General features: G+C 41.6%; 1 protein-coding gene across 1 annotated transcript in view; it reads right to left on the bottom strand.

Annotated features, from left to right (window-relative positions):
• Positions 1–22,341, bottom strand: part of ca16b (carbonic anhydrase XVI b) — a 155,182-nt gene that overhangs the window by 102,950 nt on the left and 29,891 nt on the right. Inside the window, exon 2 of the mRNA XM_058090998.1 lies at positions 14,469–14,573. Within this exon, the coding sequence (XP_057946981.1) occupies positions 14,469–14,573 (105 nt within the window). The remainder of the gene's footprint in view (positions 1–14,468; positions 14,574–22,341) is intronic.

The following is a 22,341-nucleotide window of genomic DNA, read 5'->3' as shown; positions in this document are numbered from 1 at the left end:
GAACCCCTAATTTATTTCCATCCTTAATATATTTACCTCATCCAGAGAAAGGAAACAGATTGCCAGAGGCAGTGGGAAGTAAGATGATTTGGAACTCAATTCTGTTAAATTGCTTGCTGCCAGCATGATACATCATGGAGAATTAAGATGCTTCTCCCCCACCACTGAACTTCGCCAGCCATATTGGCACATCTGTCAAGGGCCCATCTCCGACAGAGACAAATGAACCCGTTCTGGCGCACGTGGGCCGAGCCAAACGGGTAGCAATAACTGAGATGAATAATGAGTCAGCACGGACCCAGCCTAAATTCATTTTTAACAATTAGTGCTGCTGCATCTCTCATTTTTCTTTGGGAATGAGTGCAGATACAATTACAGCTTGAATGGGAAAAAAAAACACATCAGCAAAAGCACAGGAATATAGATGATATTGTGCTGCGGGGATTTGTCAGCAGCTGGAGGAAAACAACTTTGGAGGGAAATGTCTTTTTCTTTGGCTTTTTTTGTGATGACACCACAGAAGCAATAAATGAAACACCTCACGCGTCTAATGATGATTCATTTTCTCCGGTCGCATATTGAGTGGTTAACCTATTTTTTCATGATTAATCTGATTCAAAAATGTCAATCATTTCACATCAAATCGAGTAAAAATAGCATTAGTTCAGACATAATGACAATCGTAATTAATTATGATTAATTTCTTTGAAAACCGTGATCAATTTGTTTTAGATATTTTAATTGACCGCCCGAAATAAATATACAGTATAAATAGGTTGACATATTTACAAATGGTGATTATCATAATTAATTTGAAAGTTGTGATTAATCAGATTTAAGTTTTAATCATTTCACAACCCTAATTAAAATACAGTAAAAATGGGCCTATTTCAGACATAATTGCAAATGGTGATTAATCATTATGAATTAAATTGAAAACTGTGATTAATCTGATTAAAAAGTTTCATCATTTGACAGGCCTAAATAAATTGCAGTAAAACAGGCGTGATTAATCATGATTAATTATGATTAATTAATTAACTGTGATTAAAAATACATTTCTGATTTTAATCAGACCTAAATAAAATTACAAGAAAAAAATGCGGACATCGTTGCTAAAGGTGATTGATTATGATGAGGGGTCCCACAGTCCGACCAGCTGAGAACCACTGGTCTAAGGACGATGACTCGATTAATCAAAACAACAAGCTTTTAAATTATTAAAATCAGATGAATAACAGTTTTCAAACAGATTTTAATCATTTGGCAGTCCTAATTTTATATAACTTTTAGTTTTATTTAGTCCTACATTAAGTGTTATGTTTGTTTGAATTATGTTTTACACTGGGAAACACTTGAATCGTCAAAAAAATAAAATAAACAAGAATAAAACCAGTAATCACCAAAGTTTGGTGTCTCAAGAGTAAGCGTATTTTACAAATGTTTTTTTTTTCCTCCGAATTTCCTGAGTGTACAGTAAATGGCGGTGACTCAGGTGTTATGGTGATTGGCGAGTGTTCAAGTGTCCTTGAGGGAGACGCTGCAGCCATCATTTCTCGCGATGCTGCGTCATCTGTGTAAATGACAAGGTAGGTTAGCTCTAATTGCCCTTGATGAGCTGCTTGGCACCGTCCATAGCAGCATAAGCTGACAGTGATTTTAGATTTTTTTTTTTTTTTTTTAGGTTGGTAGAGCCCATAAAAAAAGGCAGCTTTTGTGCAGATGACATTAATATATAGGTTTGACTTTATCTTCTTTGTCAGACATGCTGTATTTAAAAAAAAAAAAGAAAAATGGACTCAGAGGAGAGCATACCTAAAAGCTGGTTATCTTTATCCCCGAGAAGCATCTCCCGGGTTCCTTGTAAAGAATGCCTCACACATTGCCCCCCACTCCCACCATGGTGCGTGAACCCCCCCGTGTAGCCACACTTTGCTTGAAAGTCAAGTGCTACTAAATACACAGGGGTCTACCGGGAGCAATCTTCCTCCAGATGCATTAAGTTCCAGGAAGCAGCGCTACTTGTGTTGGCCACCATGACAACAAGGCATTGCTCTTTTGCCTCTAGCCTTTGTAGAGGGTGTCAAGCCACAGGAGACAAAAAGTGCACTGGCTTCAAAAGCAGCCATCCAATTTAAGGTTCACTTTTCCACCGAGAGATGTGAGAGGCACAGGTACGCTTTCAAAATGGAAATTTTGACATTGTGCTCGGGAAAAAAAAGTGGGTCTCTAGTTGGAGTTGGTCTGTGTTTTTGAGTTCCCGCACGGTACACATGAAGTGAGGGACAAGCTGTGGAACGGCTTTGCAATAACGAACATCCCTCACTATATCGACATTTTTCAACAAATAATAAAGTATCGCTGTTTCGTGGTTGACTGTGGCCGAGTATTACTCCAAGCGGGGTGGTCAAAACACGGCTCTAATGGTGAGGGACTGTAAAAAAAATAGCTGGGGTCAACAGTGCTGTTCAAGATCCCGCTGTAAAAGCCGATGATGATGGCAAGGTTTGCTTTAGAGATGAGGAAGAGTATCACAAATGGACAATTAACCAAAAAAGTGAACTTTCACAAAAATATTTGTAAACTAGTTCCCTTGGATTGGATTTGTGGTGATGATAAAAGCATGGGCAGAAGCACAGGGATGCTTTCAAAATGGAAATTTTGACATTGTGCTCAGAAAAAAGTGGGTCTGTGAGGGGGGCATCAAAACATGGCTCTAATGGTGAGGGAATGTAAAAAAACAACAGCTGGGGTCAACAGTGCTGTTCAAGATCCCCACTGTAAAAGCCGATGATGATGATGGCAAGGTTTGCTTTAGAGATGAGCAAGAGTATCACAAATGGACAATTAACCAAAAAAGTTAATTATAAGTGAATCCTACTGCACTTTCACAAAAAGTATTTATAAACTAGTTCCATTACTCTACCCAAAATGAGGTACATACCAAATCGTGATCATGGCGTACCATTCCAGCCTGAGTTTCCATTGCGATGATACAAAAAGAATTGCTTTCAAAATGGAAATTTTGACATTGTTCTCGGAAAAAAGTGGGTCCCTAGTAGGAGTTGGTCTGTGTTTTTGAGTTCCTACATGGTACACATGAAGTGAGGGACAGGCTGTGGAACTGCTTTGCAATACCGAACATCCCTCGCTATATCAACATGGGTGGGGGGGTGAAAACACGTCTCTAATGGCGAGGGAATGTAAAAAAAAAAACGCTGGGGTCAACAGTGCTGTTCAAAATCCCGCTGTAAAAGCCGAGGATGATGGCTAGGTTTGCTTTAGAGATTTTAGAGATGAGCAAGAGTATCAGAAATGGGCAATTAACCAAAAAAGTGAATTATAAGTGAATCCTACTGCACTTTCACAAAAGTATTTATAAACTAGTTCCATTACTCTACCCAAAATGAGGTACATACCAAATCGTGATCATGGCGTACCATTCCAGCCTGAGTTTCCTTTGCGATGATACAAAAAGAATTGGATTTGTGGTGATGATAAAAGCATGGGCAGAAGCACAGGTACGCTTTCAAAATTTAAATTTTGACATTGTGCTCGGGAAAAAAAGTGGGTCTCAAGTAGGAGTTGGTCTGTGTTTTTGAGTTCCCGCACGGTACACATGAAGTGATGGACAGGCTGTGGAACTGCTTTGCAATACTGAACATTCCTCGCTATATCTACATGGGGGGGTTTAAAACACGGCTCTAATGGTGAGGGAATGTAAAAAAAACAACTGGGATCAACAGTGCTGTTCAAAATCCCGCTGTAAAAGCCGATGATGATGGCTAGGTTTGCTTTAGAGATTTTAGCGATGAGCAGGAGTATCAGAAATGGGCAATTAACCAAAAAAGTGAATTATAAGTGAATCCTACTGCACTTTCACAAAAAGTATTTATAAACTAGTTCCATTACTCTACCCAAAATGAGGTACATACCAAATCGTGATCATGGCGTACCATTCCAGCTTGAGTTTCCTTTGCGATGATACAAAAAGAATTGGATTTGTGGTGATGATAAAAGCATGGGCAGAAGAATTCATGTCATAAATATGTTAATGACCAAGAGAATAATTTAGCACAAGCACGTAAAGTCAGACACGAGATGCAGGGGAACAATGTGATGTCCATCCAAAGCCAAAACAAACACCCAAAACATCCCTATCCATGGAGAGCACCCAGTTTGCTAATCTGGCTTTGTATCCTCTAAAGTACTAATTAAGTTGGATCAACACTGCCATCGACTGAAATGACATTCACTTTATTATGCGTGCCACGAGTGGAAAGATTGCGAATGATCGAGAGCTACCTGAGTGAAGTGGAATAAGAGAGTCGGACCAACTAGAGCAAATAGAATCCGCACGTCTCCTGCAATTAGAGGCTCCCAGCAGCCGCAAACAGCTCGTCAAAGTGGCTTCAATCCAAACATCCATAACCGCTGCTCTGCAAACACACTGACAGTCGGAGCTCTGCGGATAAGCAGCCATGAGCTCACAGTCATTTACAAGTCAGACGAGTGCTTTAATCAATAGCTATTCTATTTTTTTTTTTTTTAGATACATCTCTCGACTGAAGAAAAGCATTTACAGAGCATGTGAGGCTTCCAGCCTCTGTGATTACCATTTCAATTGGATTTAGGGGACAGTTAAAAATTCATGTTAAGAGTGAAATACCCAAATGAATAATACACTGGGAAGGGTTATTTACTTATTCCACTGCTAAGACCATTCCTTCTTAGAATGATATCAAATAATTACTCTCTATTATCAGCTCAGCCGTTGGTTGTCAAACTGTCAGGCATGTACCACTGGCGGTACACAGGCTTCATTCCACAATTAAAAAGATTTTTCCTCCAACTTTCTTGATTTATCCTAATCCAATACCACTACCATATCACTACTATGTAATACTACAGTGGAAGGGGCCGTCTGTCATAGCCCAGCAAGATGCACTATAATCGGGCACACGCTGCCAGCAGCCGGTGTGATGGCACAGAGGTGTCTGGCAAACCTTTTGCACTTTTTATAACGTACAGCATAGCATACGCCAGGCGTTGTCGTGATGCTGGCGTTTCAGGTGGCTGATAAGGTTCCACCCCCACCACCACCCCCCTCATCAGGAAGCATTTGGTGCAACTAGAATGGAAAATGTCTTCCTCTGAAAGTGAATGCTTATTTACAAGTGAGGTCAGGCTGTTAACGTCACAGGCAGGAGAAAATAGGAGAGCTTGATTTGCTCACCTGCACACTCACTTCATTTATTTATGTATTTATTTATTTTTTAATGATCGGTTATCTGAGCTATTTTTAATGATATCAATGTTATAAAAACTGGGGATGAGGTTTGACAGAATTTACAAAGGTTATTTTCTACATTGGGGCTGCACGGCGGTCGAGTGGTTAGCGTGCAGACCTCACAGCTAGGAGACACGAGTTCAATCCCACCCGCGACTCCAAATTGTCCATAGGTATGAATGTGAGTGTGAATGGTTGTTTGTCTATATGTGCCCTGTGATTGGCTGGCCACCAGTCCAGGGTGTACCCCGCCTCTCGACCGAAGACAGCTGGGATAGGCTCCAGCACCCCCCGCGACCCTCGTGAGGATAAGCGGTAGAAAATGAATGAATGAATGATTAATCGATTAATTGGATAATCAATTAATCATCGATAATCGACAAGCGGTAGAAAATGAATGATTAATCGATTAATTGGATAATCGATTAATCATTCATTCATTCATTTTCCTTATCCTCACCAGGGTCGCGAATGATTAATCGATTATTTGGATAATCGATTAATCATTGATTAATGGCTACAATCTATTGTATTATGTTCTTTGTCTTGTTTTTATGTGCAGTTTCACAGCCTGGTAGAAAATAAATAAATGAATGAATTTTCCACATAGGGGCTGCACGGCGGTTGAGTGGTTAGCGCACAGACCTCACAGCTAGAAGACTTGGGTTCAATTCCACCCTCGGCCATCTCTGTGTGGAGTTTGCATGTTCTCCCCGTGCATGCGTGGGTTTTCTCCGGGTACTCCGGTTTCCTCCCACATTCCAAAAACATGCTAGGTTAATTGGCGACTCCAAATTGTCCATAGGTATGAATGTGAGTGTGAATGGTTGTTTGTCTATATGTGCCCTGTGATTGGCTGGCCACCAGTCCAGGGTGTACCCCGCCTCTCGCCCAAAGACAGCTGGGATAGGCTCCAGCACCCCCGCGACCCTCGTGAGGATAACTGGCAGAAAATGAATGAATTTTCAACATGAAGTGTCCCATCCCTAAGTTTTTCTCATATTGTCCTATGGCAGCATATTGTGTGCAAGTAATTGCGTGAATTGATGATATTTAAGTTAGCTTGCCATGATTTGTATGCAAGTAGGTCACAAATGAACGGGTCCAGGATGCCAACCAGAATAAAACCAACAAAGAACCCTTATATTTTTACACCCCAGCCTACTATTTCAGCGGTTGTGCCATTCTTAAATTTAACAATTTCACAAAGGGGCGCAGCCAAACATGAAACAATTTCCTATAACGACCTGAACATGAAACTAATCATAAAGTAAGACAGCAGAAACAGCAAACAGGGAAGACGTAAAACCTGCAGAGGTATAAAAGGAAAATGATGCATAGCTTTGTTCCTGTGGGAGTCTTATGGCGGGGATGATATCATCCCTCTTATGAAAAATGCCTCTATCCCGCGCGCACACACACACACACACTCACACACATGCCTTAAATAACTTTTAATCAAATTTCATGGTGTGGGTTTTGAGGCTACTTGCATAGGAGGAGCACACAGGAAGGTGACATGTTAGATAAGAGCTCTCCTAGCAATTATTGCTTCATCTTCCCAATAAAGGAGTGGGGGTGATATTTCTTTAAATTAATAGTACGGTATTTTTAGCCTCCATGACTATTCTGATTTCATTTCATGCTCAGCTTAATTAGACGAGACATACGATGAGTTTAGCGGCATCTGCCAATGTGTTTGCATGATTGACGACATTCTCAAAACGGAATCGTGACGGGATCTCGCGAGATTAAAACGTGATTTCCTGTTTGGAGAAAAGCTGTATCGGGAGAACAGGGCAGCCTGTGCGGGTATGGCATGGATACTATAGTAGTATATTATTGGATTGTATACTGTATATATTATAAGTAATTATATACTGTATATATTGTAAGTAAACATTAAGCGATTCAGCCACGCCTTGCAATTTAAGGGTAATGGTTTTATTTCATTTGAACATGCATCAGATTACAATTGAATGCATCCCATAATTAGTTCACAGTTCCACATGTCCAAAAGGAGTAGGAAGAAGCAAAGCTTATTAAATCCTACCCCTCCATCTGATACTTTTACAATCAGTAACTGTTACATTTGTTCACTTCCTGCTTTCCTAATAGAATTTTTTTAATAAATTTTTATTTATGTATTTATTTTTCTCACGTACCGAAGTACGAGGTGATATGAGCATCCAATGACATAATGGGTACCATAGTAAGTGTCAATATATCAGCAAGTTTAAGTATTTGTGATTTTAGAAATAAGGAGTTAGTATGTTCTCTGTAGGCGCCATTATGAATTATCCTTACTGACCTTTTTTGAAGATTGCTTTTGTAGTTATTACCCTATATTTCCACACAATAAGTAAGATATGGTTATTTATTTAACCTTCCTTGGTGTTCACAGCGTCGGTGACTTTTCTCATACAAAAAAAAAACATAATGAGAAATCACTGCTTTTACTTTGAAAACAAGAAGCGAACCAACTCGGAATATATCCGGCTTGACTGATGCCGTCCAGGTGTGTTCACGTCGTGTTGCATCCTGGGTAATTTGAGTATGAGTCGTAAACTGATGATACATACTCAACATTTCAGGCGAACGCAGTATGAATGCGGTTTCAAACACAACCATTGTCTTGACACCACTAATGTGCGCCCGTTTTTAAATTACGCAAAACGCCGCACCTTCAAATGAGTTCCTTATTTGTCCGTGTTCTAGTTTACTTCAGGTATATAAATGAATTTAATTGTTTATTTGTGGGTGGGTGAGGGTGGGAATGATTCCTTTCATAATTATAGCCCGGGTGTTTATTTACTTAAGCCACAAAAAAGGACGAAGCATTAATTGGAAACAGGCAATAATTGGAGAGGTTGTTATTTACCAAATTTTTCAAATGACTGTTGACTCAGCAGTTAATTGAAAAGAGGTGTTAAGTGGAGCGTTTACGGGCTGTACTAATTACATCCAAAAAGCATTACCCCCTCATAAACGCCACACCTCTAACAGTCACCGGAGCAGATGAGTAAGTCGTATGAGCTTCAAGACTAATTGAGAGAAAGCGGATAATAGAATACACAAAGGCGGGAAGGATTTCAATGCGACAATGCTGCTGGCATGCGTAATGATGGTGGTGACACAGCACTGAATCAGAGTGGTGTTTGGGTTTTTTTTTTTTTGGCCTCCGTGTCTGCCTAATAACACCTAACAGGTCCGCGGTCCCCTGTGAATGTTAGTTTGTCAAGTGCGGAGTCTTGTCTTGTCCCCAGCATCTTCCAGCTTGAGGCGAAGGCAGCTGTCTGCATTTCTTTTTACACCCACTTGCACAGAGCAAATGCCCTTAATAACCATTTAGCTGCTAAGGCACGCTTGTCTGTCCTCCATTCACAGCCCCGACCGCTAATTACCTTTTCAAGGCAATGGACATTTCTATGTTGCCTCAATGCCTTCCTTTTCTTCCAGCGGCCAGCTGATGAGCATGGTGGCAATTCACGGGCTGTCCTTTCATCTTATTTATTACTGTGCGAACACATCTTTTAAAAGTGTGCAGTATCAAGAAGATCCCGTTCTGATTGATGGTTGGGGCTCGAACGGCAGAATCAGTAGCCAGCACGCAATTCTAACATGTCAAATCACGTCGCACCGCTCGCACGGACGGGAGAGGCGGGGCAGAAATGATTCTCATCGTTAAAAATTCATTATATTTTATTACATATAACATTAACTTTTATAGAGGCGGTGCATGCTTTCACGCGGTAAGTCCAAAAGAGGCGGTCATTTACTAATTAATTTGGTGCTACCACTTCAACTCTATTTCTAATAATTGGAGGGGTATTTAAAACACATTTAATCATCGGCGCTCACTTGCTGCCAGAAGAAGAAAATCACGTCAAAATCGTTGTGACGGCCAGTGAGGAATTTGCCGATGAGAAGCAAAGTGAAGCAAGCAGTGCTGCAGTGTTTGGTGGAGCAGGAAGTGAAAAAGCAGCCATGCATGGGTAGTCAAAGCAGACACGCGTTCACTTCCTGTGCTAGTCAACTGGGAGAGGCCGAGACCTGTATGGGAAGTGACATGAATACCAAGCAAACCTCAGCTAAAACTGAGCACGGCTTCCGTTGCCTGCAAACAAAGTTGGACTAACGAGAGGCTGCAAATATTGTCTTGCTGAAAAATGATATCATAATTCAGTATATATTTTAGCATGGTAAATTACTTCAACCTCGACCGTGATAAGTGGATTCCTGAAAAGTAGCAGTTCTTTTTTATAAATCGATTATTTTCACAGTTTTATAACCCAATTAGAGCCCTCTAAACATGAAATAACACCCCTATAGTCACCTTTACACATGTATTACCATATATTGTAGATATAATAATAGAAAGACATAATAGAGTAATGTTAATGCAAATTTCCATTTTGTTGCATTTTACTGGTTTCAGTTTCAAGTACAGATAAATAAATAAATATCATAATATTATTCAGAACACACTCGCTCACAATGACTCAGGCCGCGAGCAAAAGGTAACGCTACATATTGGAGCTGCCGCCACTGCAGGCAGAAAAAAAAACAAAACATTAAGAACACATTTTGAGTCACTCAGTGTATTAACAACACAACAAAACAGGCGCCATTTGGTATGCTAACCGGAAAATGGCCAAAAACGATGGCGTACATTTTTTACATTAACCTGTACATGCAAACAGGAACAGGAAGTCGTCGATGAAAATGAAGCCAAAGGAAGTTGCCAGACTTTTTTTTGCACCTACCTGATATATATGCAGTTAAAATTGATTTATGCACTATAAAGTATAAAAATGTAAATTTTGAGACTCGTGGCGTAACCATTTTAGTTAGGAAAGAACTACAGAGTCAAGTGCTGATGACATCATACATGGGGGACGGATGCTGTGTGATAAATATGTACATTGAGAACACAGTTGGATTTAAAGGGTGTATTAGCAACACGACAAGACACGCCATATTGTACGCTAACCGCAATATTGATGCTAATTGACGTTAATTGCCATTAATCGGCGTTAATCGGTGTTAATCGGCGTTAATCAACGTTATCCGCATTAACGTATAAAGTATAAAAACTGAAATTTTGAGACTCGTGGCATAACCATTTTAGTTAGGGAAGAACTACAGAGTCAAGTGCTGATGACATCATACATGGGGGACGGACGCTGTGTGATAAATATGTACATTGAGAACACAGTTGGACTTAAAGGGTGTATTAGCATCACGACAAGACACGCCATATTGTATGCTAACCGTAATGTTGATGTTAATCGCTGTTAATCGACTTTAATTGTCGTTAATCAACGGTATCCACATTAATGTATAAAGTATAAAAACTGAAATTTTGAGACTCGTGGCGTAACCATTTTAGTCAGGAAAGAACTACAGAGTCAAGTGCTGATGACATCATACATGGGGGACGGATGCTGTGTGATAAATATGTACATTGAGAACACAGTTGGACTTAAAGGGTGTATTAGCATCACGACAAGACACGTCATATTGTACGCTAACTGTAATACCGACGTTAATCGACTTTAATCATCGTTAATGGACGTTATCCACATTAACGTATAAAGTATAAAAACTGAAATTGTGAGACTCGTGGCGTAACCATTTTAGTTAGGAAAGAACTACAGAGTCGAGTGCTGATGACATCATACATGGGGGACGGACGCTGCGTAATAAATATGTACACTGAGAACAGAGTTGGACTTAGAGGGTGTATTAGCATCACGACAAGACACGCCATATTGTACGCTAACCGTAATGTTGACGTTAATCGACGTTAATCGACATTAATCGACCACGCTAACCAGCCTGTCCCACTGCATAGGGAAACTCGCTTTTACATGGAATGCTGTAACAAAAAAAAAGTTCTTCTATGAAGGTCGAGTTAGATTCCTCATCTTTTTAATGGGAGGTCCCGGAAGGACAGCTGAAAACAATCCATAAATGCACACATACGTCGGTGTAGAAATGAGGACAAAAAATGTTGACTTTCTGCCGTGTTATTAAATACTAACCATTTCCCCAATTTGAATGCGCTGCTTTCCGAGAGCTGGGGTTAGTTATTTTCTACATGCTGTTTTTAGAGCATGGAAGCCGTAAATACAATTTAACAGAGTGTTTTTCCGCCTCTTGGGCCCATCTAGTGAGGTGCCCTTTACCAAAGCACATAACCTCTATTTCCCGCTGGACAGCTTTGTTTGCACGGGGGCCTCAGGTGTTCGCTGCGAATGTGCAGGGGCTGAATGAAACACCAAGTTAAAAAAAAAAAAAAAAAATCATAAAGTGCGCTTAGCAGTGATACAAAATGTATTCCTTCGCCAGCAAGCCCACACATCCCTAAAAAAAAAAAAAATCCAACTCTCTTGAACAAGCATTAGTAAAGCTGTGAGGTCAATCACTAGCTGAGCTTCACTTTCATGACCAACCTCTACGTGTGGGATTGGTGGGTGAGGGCTTTATAAATAGTAAATGGCATGAATGTTTGTGTGTGTTTTAAATGCTACATAAATTAAAACAGTAATTGCTGTGTTTACTTCTAATATGCCCCCTGCCGTTAACACCCTGACACGTCATGGTAATATATTCTCAAATCTAGTCTTCAGTCTTTGAACTAAACCTCTGCTGTTGCCCTTTGAAGGCTTTGCAGAAGAACATCTCAACCTAACATTGAACACACACACACACATATACACACACACAGAGGCTATGAAAAACAAACTGTGGGTTATATACTGCATATTTGCATGTGCATCCATGTGAGCGTTCACTTTTGGGGCTGCCGACGAGGAGACGGAGGCAAGTTTTGATTTCCCACAAGCACTTTGTTTGGCATTAAAAAGCATGCATGCTAACAATAATGAGAAGCAGGAGGGAGGCCAGGAAATACAGCTGTTTTCACATCTGGGCCAACTGTTGCTGTGCAAATCGGGTGAAAACATTCGCCGGAAATGCAGCTGAAACTTGAAGAGGGGAGGAATTGCATTACAGGTGCCATCGTTTAGCATTTTTCAACAATGTTAAAATAAATATCAGCGGCCCCGCAGTGCTGCATTGGAAGCCGTGATACTGGCAATTTGACGGTTTAATAGTGCTGGTGGTAAGCTTTAATGCTAATGAGCTAATTTTAATTGAGTGTGTACTATACCTAAGGACTAGAGAGCACCATACCCACCAACTTTGCTCAAATAGTATATATATAATATATAGCTCTACATTGGGGCTGCACGGTGGACGAGTGGTTAGCACACAGACCTCACAGCTAGGAGACCTGAGTTCAATTCCACCCTCGGTCATCTCTGTGTGGAGTTTGCATGTTCTCCCCGTGCATGCGTGGGTTTTCTCCGGGTACTCCGGTTTCCTCCAAAAACATGCTAGGTTAATTAGCGACTCCACATTGTCCATAGGTATGAATGTGAGTGTGAATGGTTGTTTGTCTATATGTGCCCTGTGATTGGCTGGCCACCAGTCCAGGGTGTACCCCGCCTCTCGCCTGAAGACAGCTGGGATAGGCTCCAGCAACCCCCGCGACCCTTGTGAGGATAAGCGGAGGAAAATGAAGGATGAATGAATTTTCCACATGGGGGCTGCACGGCGGTCGAGTGGTTAGCGCACAGGCCTCACAGCTAGGAAACCGGAGTTCAATCCCACCCTCGATCATCTCTGTGTGGAGTTTGCATGTTCTCTCTGTGCATGTGTGGGTTTCCTCCCACATTAAAAAAACATGCTAGGTTAATTAGCGACTCCAAATTGTCCATAGGTATGAATGTGAGTGTGAATGGTTGTTTGTCTATGTGTGCCCTGTGATTGGCTGGCCACCAGTCCAGGGTGTACCCCGCCTTTTGCCCAAAAACAGCTGGGATTGGCTCCAGGACCCCCACAACCCTCGTGAGGATAAGCGGTACAAAATGAATGAATTAATGAATTTTCCACATTGGGGCTGCACAGCGGTCTAGTGGTTAGCACGCAGGCCTCACAGCTAGGAAACCCGAGTTCAATCCCACCCTCAGTCATCTCTTGTGTGGAGTTTGCATGTTCTCCCCGTGCATGCGTGAGTTTTCTCCGGGTACTCCGGTTTCCTCCCACATTCCAAAAACATGCTAGGTTAATTAGCGACTCCAAATTGTCCATAGGTATGAATGTGAGTGTGAATGGTTGTTTGTCTATATGTGCCCTGTGATTGGCTGGCCACCAGTCCAGGGTGTACCCCGCCTCTCGCCCGAAGAGAGCTGGGATAGGCTCCTGCAACCCCCGCGACCCTCGTGAGGATAAGCAGTAAAAAAAATGAATGAATGCTCTACATTGTTAATTTTTCAAAGCAAACTTCTAAAAATTTAACATTCTAAAAAAATTCTAAAAAATGACAAATGACAAGCACGCTCTTGCAGTTCAGTCGTTTCGGGAAGCGACTAATAAATAGTTGACTACACGTCATCGAAAAAGCATTGAAAGCTTATCTCGCGCGTAGCAGATGAAAATATTGTTTCCAACATTTCTATTTGCGTATTTACACCAAATCAGTCTGCATGAATACTTTAGTGTATGTGTCACTGCGCTGTTTGCCAAATTGTGAGCTCCATCGCCAAGCCCCCCGGGGCTTCCACGACGATGGTGTCGGCTCACCGTTTTCGTAGCCGGATTTCATGCACTATTTCCGGGCTGCTGAAAACCCAGAACCATTCCACACTTCCACAATTCCACATGGATGGACATGTGGGTGCTGCTCTCTGGTCAAGAGAACCCGGGTGAAGAGGGGTCCGCCATTGCTCCACAAATTCCACTAAAACCAAGCGTACTTTCATTCAGGGCTCTATAACCAAGTATGTGATCATTGATGACTTCTCTTAAAGTGACGCGGTCCAAAGAACCAGGAAGAACCAGTTTTTCCACCAGGTCTGTGACTGACTCATAGCTAGCATAGCCCTGGGCTTTATTTATTTTGATGTGTAGCGAAGCCTGCTTTCCACGACATAGTGGTCGTATACACGGAGTACCGTCATCTCGTTTCCTGGTGACTTAAAAGCAACCTTTTGAGTCTCTCAAAGGTGGAGTCAACAAAGGAGATGATAGCAGACGGAGATGATAGCCACGTTCCTGAACACATCCCAATAAAGCAAAAAAGACGGTGCTTGTGAAATGAGAGATTTACCTGAGTAGGACCAGTAGGAGTCCCCAGCCGCCCTCCTCTCCCTCATTAGACCGGCGCTCCCATGATGCCTTGCTCCAGCGTGGTGAGGTTGTCCCTCTGACAGCACTGTGAAAAAGGAGACAAGAGTTACATTTCCTACTATTCTATAATAACCTCACAGAGTTGCTATTGAGCAGAGGGAAATTGTCAAATGTTAATGTTCCGCCATGCCGGTGGGTTGTAAATATAACACATTCATGGAATTCTAAAAGCTATCCATGCTTGGAATTGTATATTACTACCTAAGTATCGCATCAGCTGAAAATTGCAACAACTCCCAGCATGGATGTTAACCCCAGAGGGAGATGATGATCAAAATACACTTGAGCAACATCCTACCACCCCGTGGTCTTCTCCTGAGGAACACGGAATGCTATAACAAGACACGTGTGCCAGTGGGAAGACAAAAAAAAAAAAGCTCTTGCTTTCTTGCTTTCAGTCCAGTAAGCATCGTTTGACACAAAGCCTGAATGGCTGGCAATGATCATCACCATCAAGACCTGCAGAAAACAAGATTTGCCAGCCTGCAGAGCTTGTGATGCGTCGTGCACTCCAACGGTTAGCAACAATTACATCCATTTCAGCGGCAGCTGGGCTGGAACTCAGCTGCACCGCTGGTGTGCTGCCACACCATGTCAACTGGAAAATGATGAAATGGAAAACTTCATTCGCTAAAATTCGTGAACCAGGCAACAGTTTTAGCTCAGGGATTTTATTAATTAGACTAAACTCAAGGAGGGGGATTTTCTCATTTGTGTGTGACGTCATTGGCCGTTGCCTGCAAACAAAGTTGGACAAACAAGTGCTGCATGAGGCTGGAAATATTGTCTTGATGAAAAATGATCACAATTCAGTATATATTTTAGCATGGTAGATTACTTCAACCTCCACCGTGATAAGTGGATTCCTGCAAAGTAGCAGTTCTTATTTATAAATCGATTATTTTCATAGTTAAACACAACATACACACACACACATACACACACACATAGTTTTATAACACAATTAGAGCCCTCTAGACATGAAATAACACCCCTATAGTCACCTTTAGTCAACGGTCAACTTAGTGTTCGACGCTAGCACTCAGTGGATTGCGCCACTGAAGCCATAAGGTCTGACTCCAAAACCAAAACGGACTCTAACCAAAGCACTCTAACCAAAGCAAATGTTCCCATAGAGAATAATGTCAATACAATCCATCTGTTTCATAGTTAAACCTGTTTTATAACACAATTAGAGCCCTCTAGACATGAAATAACACCCCTATAGTCACTTTTACACATGTATTACCATATATTGTAGATATAATAATAGAAAATAAGACATAATACAAGACATAATTTGTCTTTTCACAATAGTTTTACACGCTTTAAAATGATTTGTAGGAGCTGTTATGAGCCAATAAGTCCGTCAACGGTCTACTTAGCGTTCGACGCTAGCGCTCAGTGGATTGCGCCACTGAAGCCATAAGGTCTGACTCCAAAACCAAAACGGACTCTAACCAAAGCACTCTAACCAAAGCAAATGTTCCCATAGAGAATAATGTCAATACAATCCATCTGTTTCATAGTTAAACCTGTTTTATAACACAATTAGAGCCCTCTAAACATGAAATAACACCCCTATAGTCACATTTACACATGTATTACCATATATTGTAGATAGAATAATAGAAAATAAGACATAATACAAGACATTTGTCTTTTCACAAAACTTTTACACGCTTTAAAATGATTTATAGTAGCCATTATGAGCCAATAAGTCCGTCAACTACTTAGCGTTCGACGCTAGCGCTCAGTGGATTGCGCCACTGAAGCCATAAGGTCTGACTCCAAAACCAAAACGGACTCTAACCAAAGCACTCTAACCAAAGCAAATGTTCCCATAGAGAATAATGTCAATACAATCCATGTGTTCCAGACAGCAACAAATGCTAGCACAAAACACATTTTATAAACAATAATTCTGGTTTTACATACAGAAAATAACAAGTGACTACGCTGTAGCAATATGCAGCCTTTCTGATGCTAATTTGAAGATAAAGGTGATCAGTCGTATTAGACTCAAGGTCGTCTTATCGTCGGGTCAATCCACTAAATTAGCATTTAGCATCCTTTGAGACTGTTTGAAATGATTTCCATGAAACTTTGTGAAGATCAGGAGCGTATGCCAAGGGGGAAAAAATATTTAATTTAGTTTAATGTTTTCAATGTTACTAGCGCTTTGGGAGTATTTATCTATATGGTGCGTTTCCAAAAGCAAATCTCCGTGCACATGCCTTTAATTGCTGTGTGCAAGAAAACAGACATATCAAAATAAGGCCACTGAGAGTTTGGGTCCATGGCACGGATCTCCACACCCGTGCACCTCATCACCGCACCCATGCGTACAAGATCTGCAGCCACTACTAATAATCTTGACTGTTGCTAATCGTTGCATCATTATTAGGGATTAATTAACCAGCACAGCATCCAGCCAGGTCCGGCCTCGTAAGTGTAGTCAGCACATTACCGCCTCCAAAAACACAACAAAAATCGTTCATTAAGACGCTGAGTGCGTTGCAAAATCGATGGCATTGTGCTCCGAGGTAAGGTCATGATGGAAACGTCATAAATAGCCGCTTTGTGACGGCATCCGTGCATGTTTGCATGCGTGGATTCAAACACCGCGTATGAAATGAAAACAGAGAGCGAGGCCTGTGAGCAATATTTGAAGGGCAGGTTGTGAAACAGGAGGGCCGCGCAGGCTTTGATCAAAGAGCATAGGAGACAGCTCCGTGTCAACAGTTTACTCTCATCCATGTCAGCCGTCCCCCGAGGGCGAAGGATTAAAGTCACAGCATCTCTGATTGAGCCAAGCAGAAAATGCATTCTGTGCAGGAGGAGAGCCTCGCCCCGCACTAAAACCCTCATAGATGCTAAATGAAGGAAACCCATGCAAATTAGGGTTCGACTTACACAGCTACCGTGTCTTTATCTTAGACATTATTATTATTATTATTTTTTTTGTTTTACCCCTGATTATCTCAAGGATGTTAGGCAGGAACAAGCCTTCAAAGGCCGCTGGATCAAAAGAGCATGTAATGTCTGGGCATACAAACTTCTTCCCCACTTTTCATCACCCCGAGGGCAATCTCTTCGCCGCCTCGACCGAGCTATTTGTTCCATAATATCACACTCAACAACAAGCCAAGAACCCCCCCCTGAGACCCTTGGAAAAAAACACAACAGCAGCCTAACAACCACCCCAGGAGCGTTTTACCTGCATTAGAAATCAGCGAGACAAGTTCAAATTTCAATTGCATCCATGGCGTTAGCGTGAAAATTAAAAATATTACCTTAAATGGCACCTGAGTCGTATTTTATGAAACAATGCATGGTAAAAAATCTGCATTACTTATTAGGAAAAAGTGAATTTTGGGGGGGGACATTGCTCATCGTCCTCAAACCTGATGTGGACATGAACACACAGGCTTTACCTTTTCTGTGCATTCTAAAGATATTAAAACAGCTAAAAAGGAAACACTTCCAAAAAGCTCCAACAAGGTCATTAACAAACAAAAAGACAGCAGCAATACGTAGCGTTACCTTTCGCTATGAGCGGGTATGTGCTGAAGCTAGTCGCTAGCCGGCTAGCAACTAGCCGGCTAGCAACTAGCCACTGTGGTGTGGTGAGGTGTCACTACACCAGAAAAATAGTTCTCAGGTGTAACAATGTTAATAACATTAACCTCTCTATAAGCTTCAGCCTCTGATGGTCCTACATGTTATTCCGCATTCATTTATTCTAGTTTCCTTCTATTCCGCTTCCTTGATTCCCTTAACCGGACTCTCGGTTCCTTGTGTGTCAGCGTCTGTGAAAGTTTTCAGTGTCAGGATCAGCAGATGTCCCTTTTCAGAACTGGGGAACCTCAGGAATAGCAATACCAGCACCACGGGAGAACCGCAAGGAACTGTGCTCTCCCCTGTTCTGTTTCCCCTGTGCAGGTCCGACTTTCAATACAACTCTGAGCTCAACAATGTACGGAAGTTCAGGGATGACACGGACACCGTGGGATCTATCAGGATGGGTAAGAACAGAAAACTGATCAGAAGACTTCATCGACTGGTGCGACCCAAACCATCTAGAAGAGCAGGAAGTGCACTGATGAATGACAAAGGAAGATGATCTATCCAGCAGATGGAATCGGAGTCCCGATCTAGCCTTTAGCCTGGTCATCAGGCCAGCGCCAGCGCTACAACTGCGCTTCTGTCTGTTGTGGCGCCACCTCCATCTGCCTCTAAAACCGGCTAGCGGCAGAACGTACTTCTGCAAGCTGCTCGGTATGTCCGTGGTATGGAATCATTCCCAAGTTTCGCCATTCTGCCTTCGCCAGATTGTATTCAGTATATGCTATTTAATGACTGCAAAATGGCCGTTACACGATCTAATATGAGAATCATTCTGAGTCACAAGTAGTCAAACTATGTAGCAAAAATACGGGGAATATCTACACCTAGTTTATTATAACATTCACTGATTGGACTACTTTGTTGTCTACAGCTGCAACAATTAATCAATGAATCGATCAACTAATTAATCGACAATTATTAGTTATTCCATCATTTTTTTTAATTTAAAATGTAAATATCTTAAAATGTATGAGGCTTTTTTAGACCTGTATTGCACATTCCAGTATGTCTTGTTTTACAGTATTTACTTGTCAAATTAATCAATTAGCATCACAGTAAACAAAGACTAATGTGTTTAGTTAGTTTGAGGGAGTAGCTGCTGCCAATACGGGTATGTGGCGATATCGGTAATGAAATATCCAGCATCTGTACAGTGTATGCTTTATTATCACGTATTTAGATTTTTTTATTTATTTTATTTTTTTTTATTTATATACATTTTTGGACCAAAAATCCACAATCCACAAAATCTGCTTGTGAATTGCAGTGGTGCATATTCAGGCAAAATAACAGCGTCATCTGGTAAAAGTGTGTCAGCTACAATTTCGGACGATTCCAAATCATGCAAACGGTAAACGGAAAAAAATTAAATAAATATGCATGATATAGCGTCTAAATGTAACAAGAAAAGCCTCCAAATAAAACGCTGTTCTGGCTTTGAAGAATAAGCAAAGCTACAGTCAGACAGTGACAACTTTGGCTTTGCTTTCTGCTGCTGCTGCTGCCGCGGCGTGAAAGTTCACCGCAGCCCCAGAGGCTCGCCGTGGGTCCAAGAGCAGGTAAGTCATAGCAGGGCTCAACACTGCGCGCTGACTCATTCAATAGGGCAAATAAGAAGGCGTGCTGGGCTAGGAACACATTCACTGATATGATTGAGTTGATACAATGTGCAATAAAAAGGGGCAAAATACTCAAAATAAGAAATCTGGGCTGCGTGCAATATTGTCGGTCTTGTGAGAACATATACATATATTTAGGACTTGAACCTCTCCGGAGAAGAGTAGGGATCTTTTTTTTTCTAACCTTTTAAGGGAAAACATTACAAATGGACTGAAATCTTGTATCTTAAATTTTACCTAATGGCAATATATACCAACTGGTCCTATTTATAAATGTCCTATTTGAAGTCATATAACGGACCCTCCTCACATGATTAGCCCCTTCTTCAATGTCTCTCAGTCTCAGTCCCAAGCCCAATAATTATGGCTCCATTATGTTCATTTTGTCTTCTTATGAAATAGTTCAGTCTAGACATGAAATGACAACCTTTAACGCTCCCAATACAGTCGACATAGTCCTTGAAAATAAGACATAAGTGCCACTTAGCATTGAGAGAGAGATCCTTGTTTTACTTCCGGTTGCTGTACGTTACTTCCTGATGGGGCAACTGTCTCATTAATATAACATACATACTACATACTATATACCGTCACAACGTGTTTTAAGGCATTTTAACACTTTTTATGCTTGAGAATGCTTCATTTAGACATTTCCGTTTGTTTGTACAAGAGGCAAAAAAAATAAAAACACACAAGGTGGTTAATGAGAGCTTGGCGGACGTCATGTAGACGAAAAAATCTCAGGACAGGAAGGAGGAAGTGAGAGAGAGTGGATTAGTGTAGCCTGCAAAGTAATATTATTAATATTCATTCATTCATTTTCTACCACTTATCATCACAAGGGTCGCGGGGGTGCTGGAGCCTATCCCAGCTGTCTTCGGACAAGAGGCGGGATACACCCTGGACTGGTCGCCGGCCAATCACAGGGCACATATAGACAAACAACCATTCACACTCACATTCATACCTATGGACAATTTGGAGTCGCTAAATAACCTAGCATGTTTTTGGAATGTGGGAGGAAACCGGAGTACCCGGAGAAAACCCACGCATGCACGGGGAGAACATGCAAACTCCACACAGAGATGACCGAGGGTGGGACTGAACTCGGGTCTCCTAGCTGTGAGGCCTGCGTGCTAACCACTCGATCGCCGTGCAGCCCCCATGTGGAAAATTCATTCATTCATTCATTCATTTTCTACCGCTTATCCTCATGAGGGGCGCAGGGGTGCTGGAGCCTATCCCAGCTGTCTTCGGACGAGAGGCGGGGTACACCCTGGACTGATGGCCGGCCAATCACAGGGCACATATAGACAAACAACCATTCACACTCACATTCATACCTATGGACAATTTGGAGTCGCTAATTAACCTAGCATGTTTTTGGAATGTGGGAGGAAACCGGAGTACCCGGAGAAAACCCACAAATGCACGAGAGAGAACATGCAAACTCCACACGGAGATGAGAGGGTGGAATCAAACTCAGGTCTCCTAGCTGTGAGGTCTGCGCAAACACCGTGCAGCCCAAAATTTTCTTGTCGCTAAATTTTTGCCGCCCTTACGGGTCACCACGAGCCAGTTTGAGCCACAGCACGCCACTCGGCACCTTATTGGTGACACTAGGCGCCACAGAAAATTGCATTGTCGCGAACTGGCACCAAGTGGACTCTTAGCATTAGCTGCCTCATGCTAGCAGTTTTTCCTCTATTTCAAACACACAACAAGAGAACGACGTGTGTTCATGTCTCACATAAGGCTTGTGGATGATGGAGAAAAATTCCCCCCAAAAAGATCAGTTTTCCTTTAAAGTGACAAATAGCACCGCCTTCAATCTGTGTTGTTGTCATTGCTGACAAACTCGTCCAAAAAGTGAACCCAGCAACTGCTTGATGCATTTAAGCTGCCAAAGTCTGCACTTTAGATTTTTGGCACAAATTTGCAACAAAAAAAAAAATCATGATGAAGTGATGAGTTTGGCATCGTCTCAGCCTCGCATCATGGTCCTGATGTTATAATTACTCACACAATTTGTGCCCAGAAATAGTCTCAAGCTAGCAAAATGTAAAAATGATGTTGGGCGTCCGGCCCTCATTTGTAACATTCACGTTGGCATGGATTCCCCTCACTGTGTTGCTAATTATTATCGTCATTAACGAAGGTGGCACTCAGGTAGCGGCTTCCAAGGCGGGAGGTTGTAGCGGCTTACGCTAATTAATGCCAAGCCCAAAGTACCACTTGATGACTCGCCAAAAAAAAAACCTTCAAAGTGGAATGTGAAACGTGCCAGCAAAGGAATGCATCTGGAGGTCATGTCAACATTGTAGTGCTCACATTCTCCACTCCAAATGGCTGTAGGTTCAGTTTTATGGATTTTTAGGGATATTAGATGGGGTTGTATTCTTTTTTTTCACCTTGATGTGTTTCCACTGTCATCAGAACAAATACAGCATTTCACAAATAAACCAGGCTGTGAAACTGCACATAAAAACAAGACAAAGAACATAATACAATAGATTGTAGCCATTAATCAATGATTAATCGATT

Source organism: Doryrhamphus excisus, chromosome 1, assembly GCF_030265055.1.
Source record: "Doryrhamphus excisus isolate RoL2022-K1 chromosome 1, RoL_Dexc_1.0, whole genome shotgun sequence".
Taxonomy (NCBI): Eukaryota; Metazoa; Chordata; class Actinopteri; order Syngnathiformes; family Syngnathidae; genus Doryrhamphus; species Doryrhamphus excisus.
This window is presented reverse-complemented; position numbering and strand designations above follow the sequence as displayed.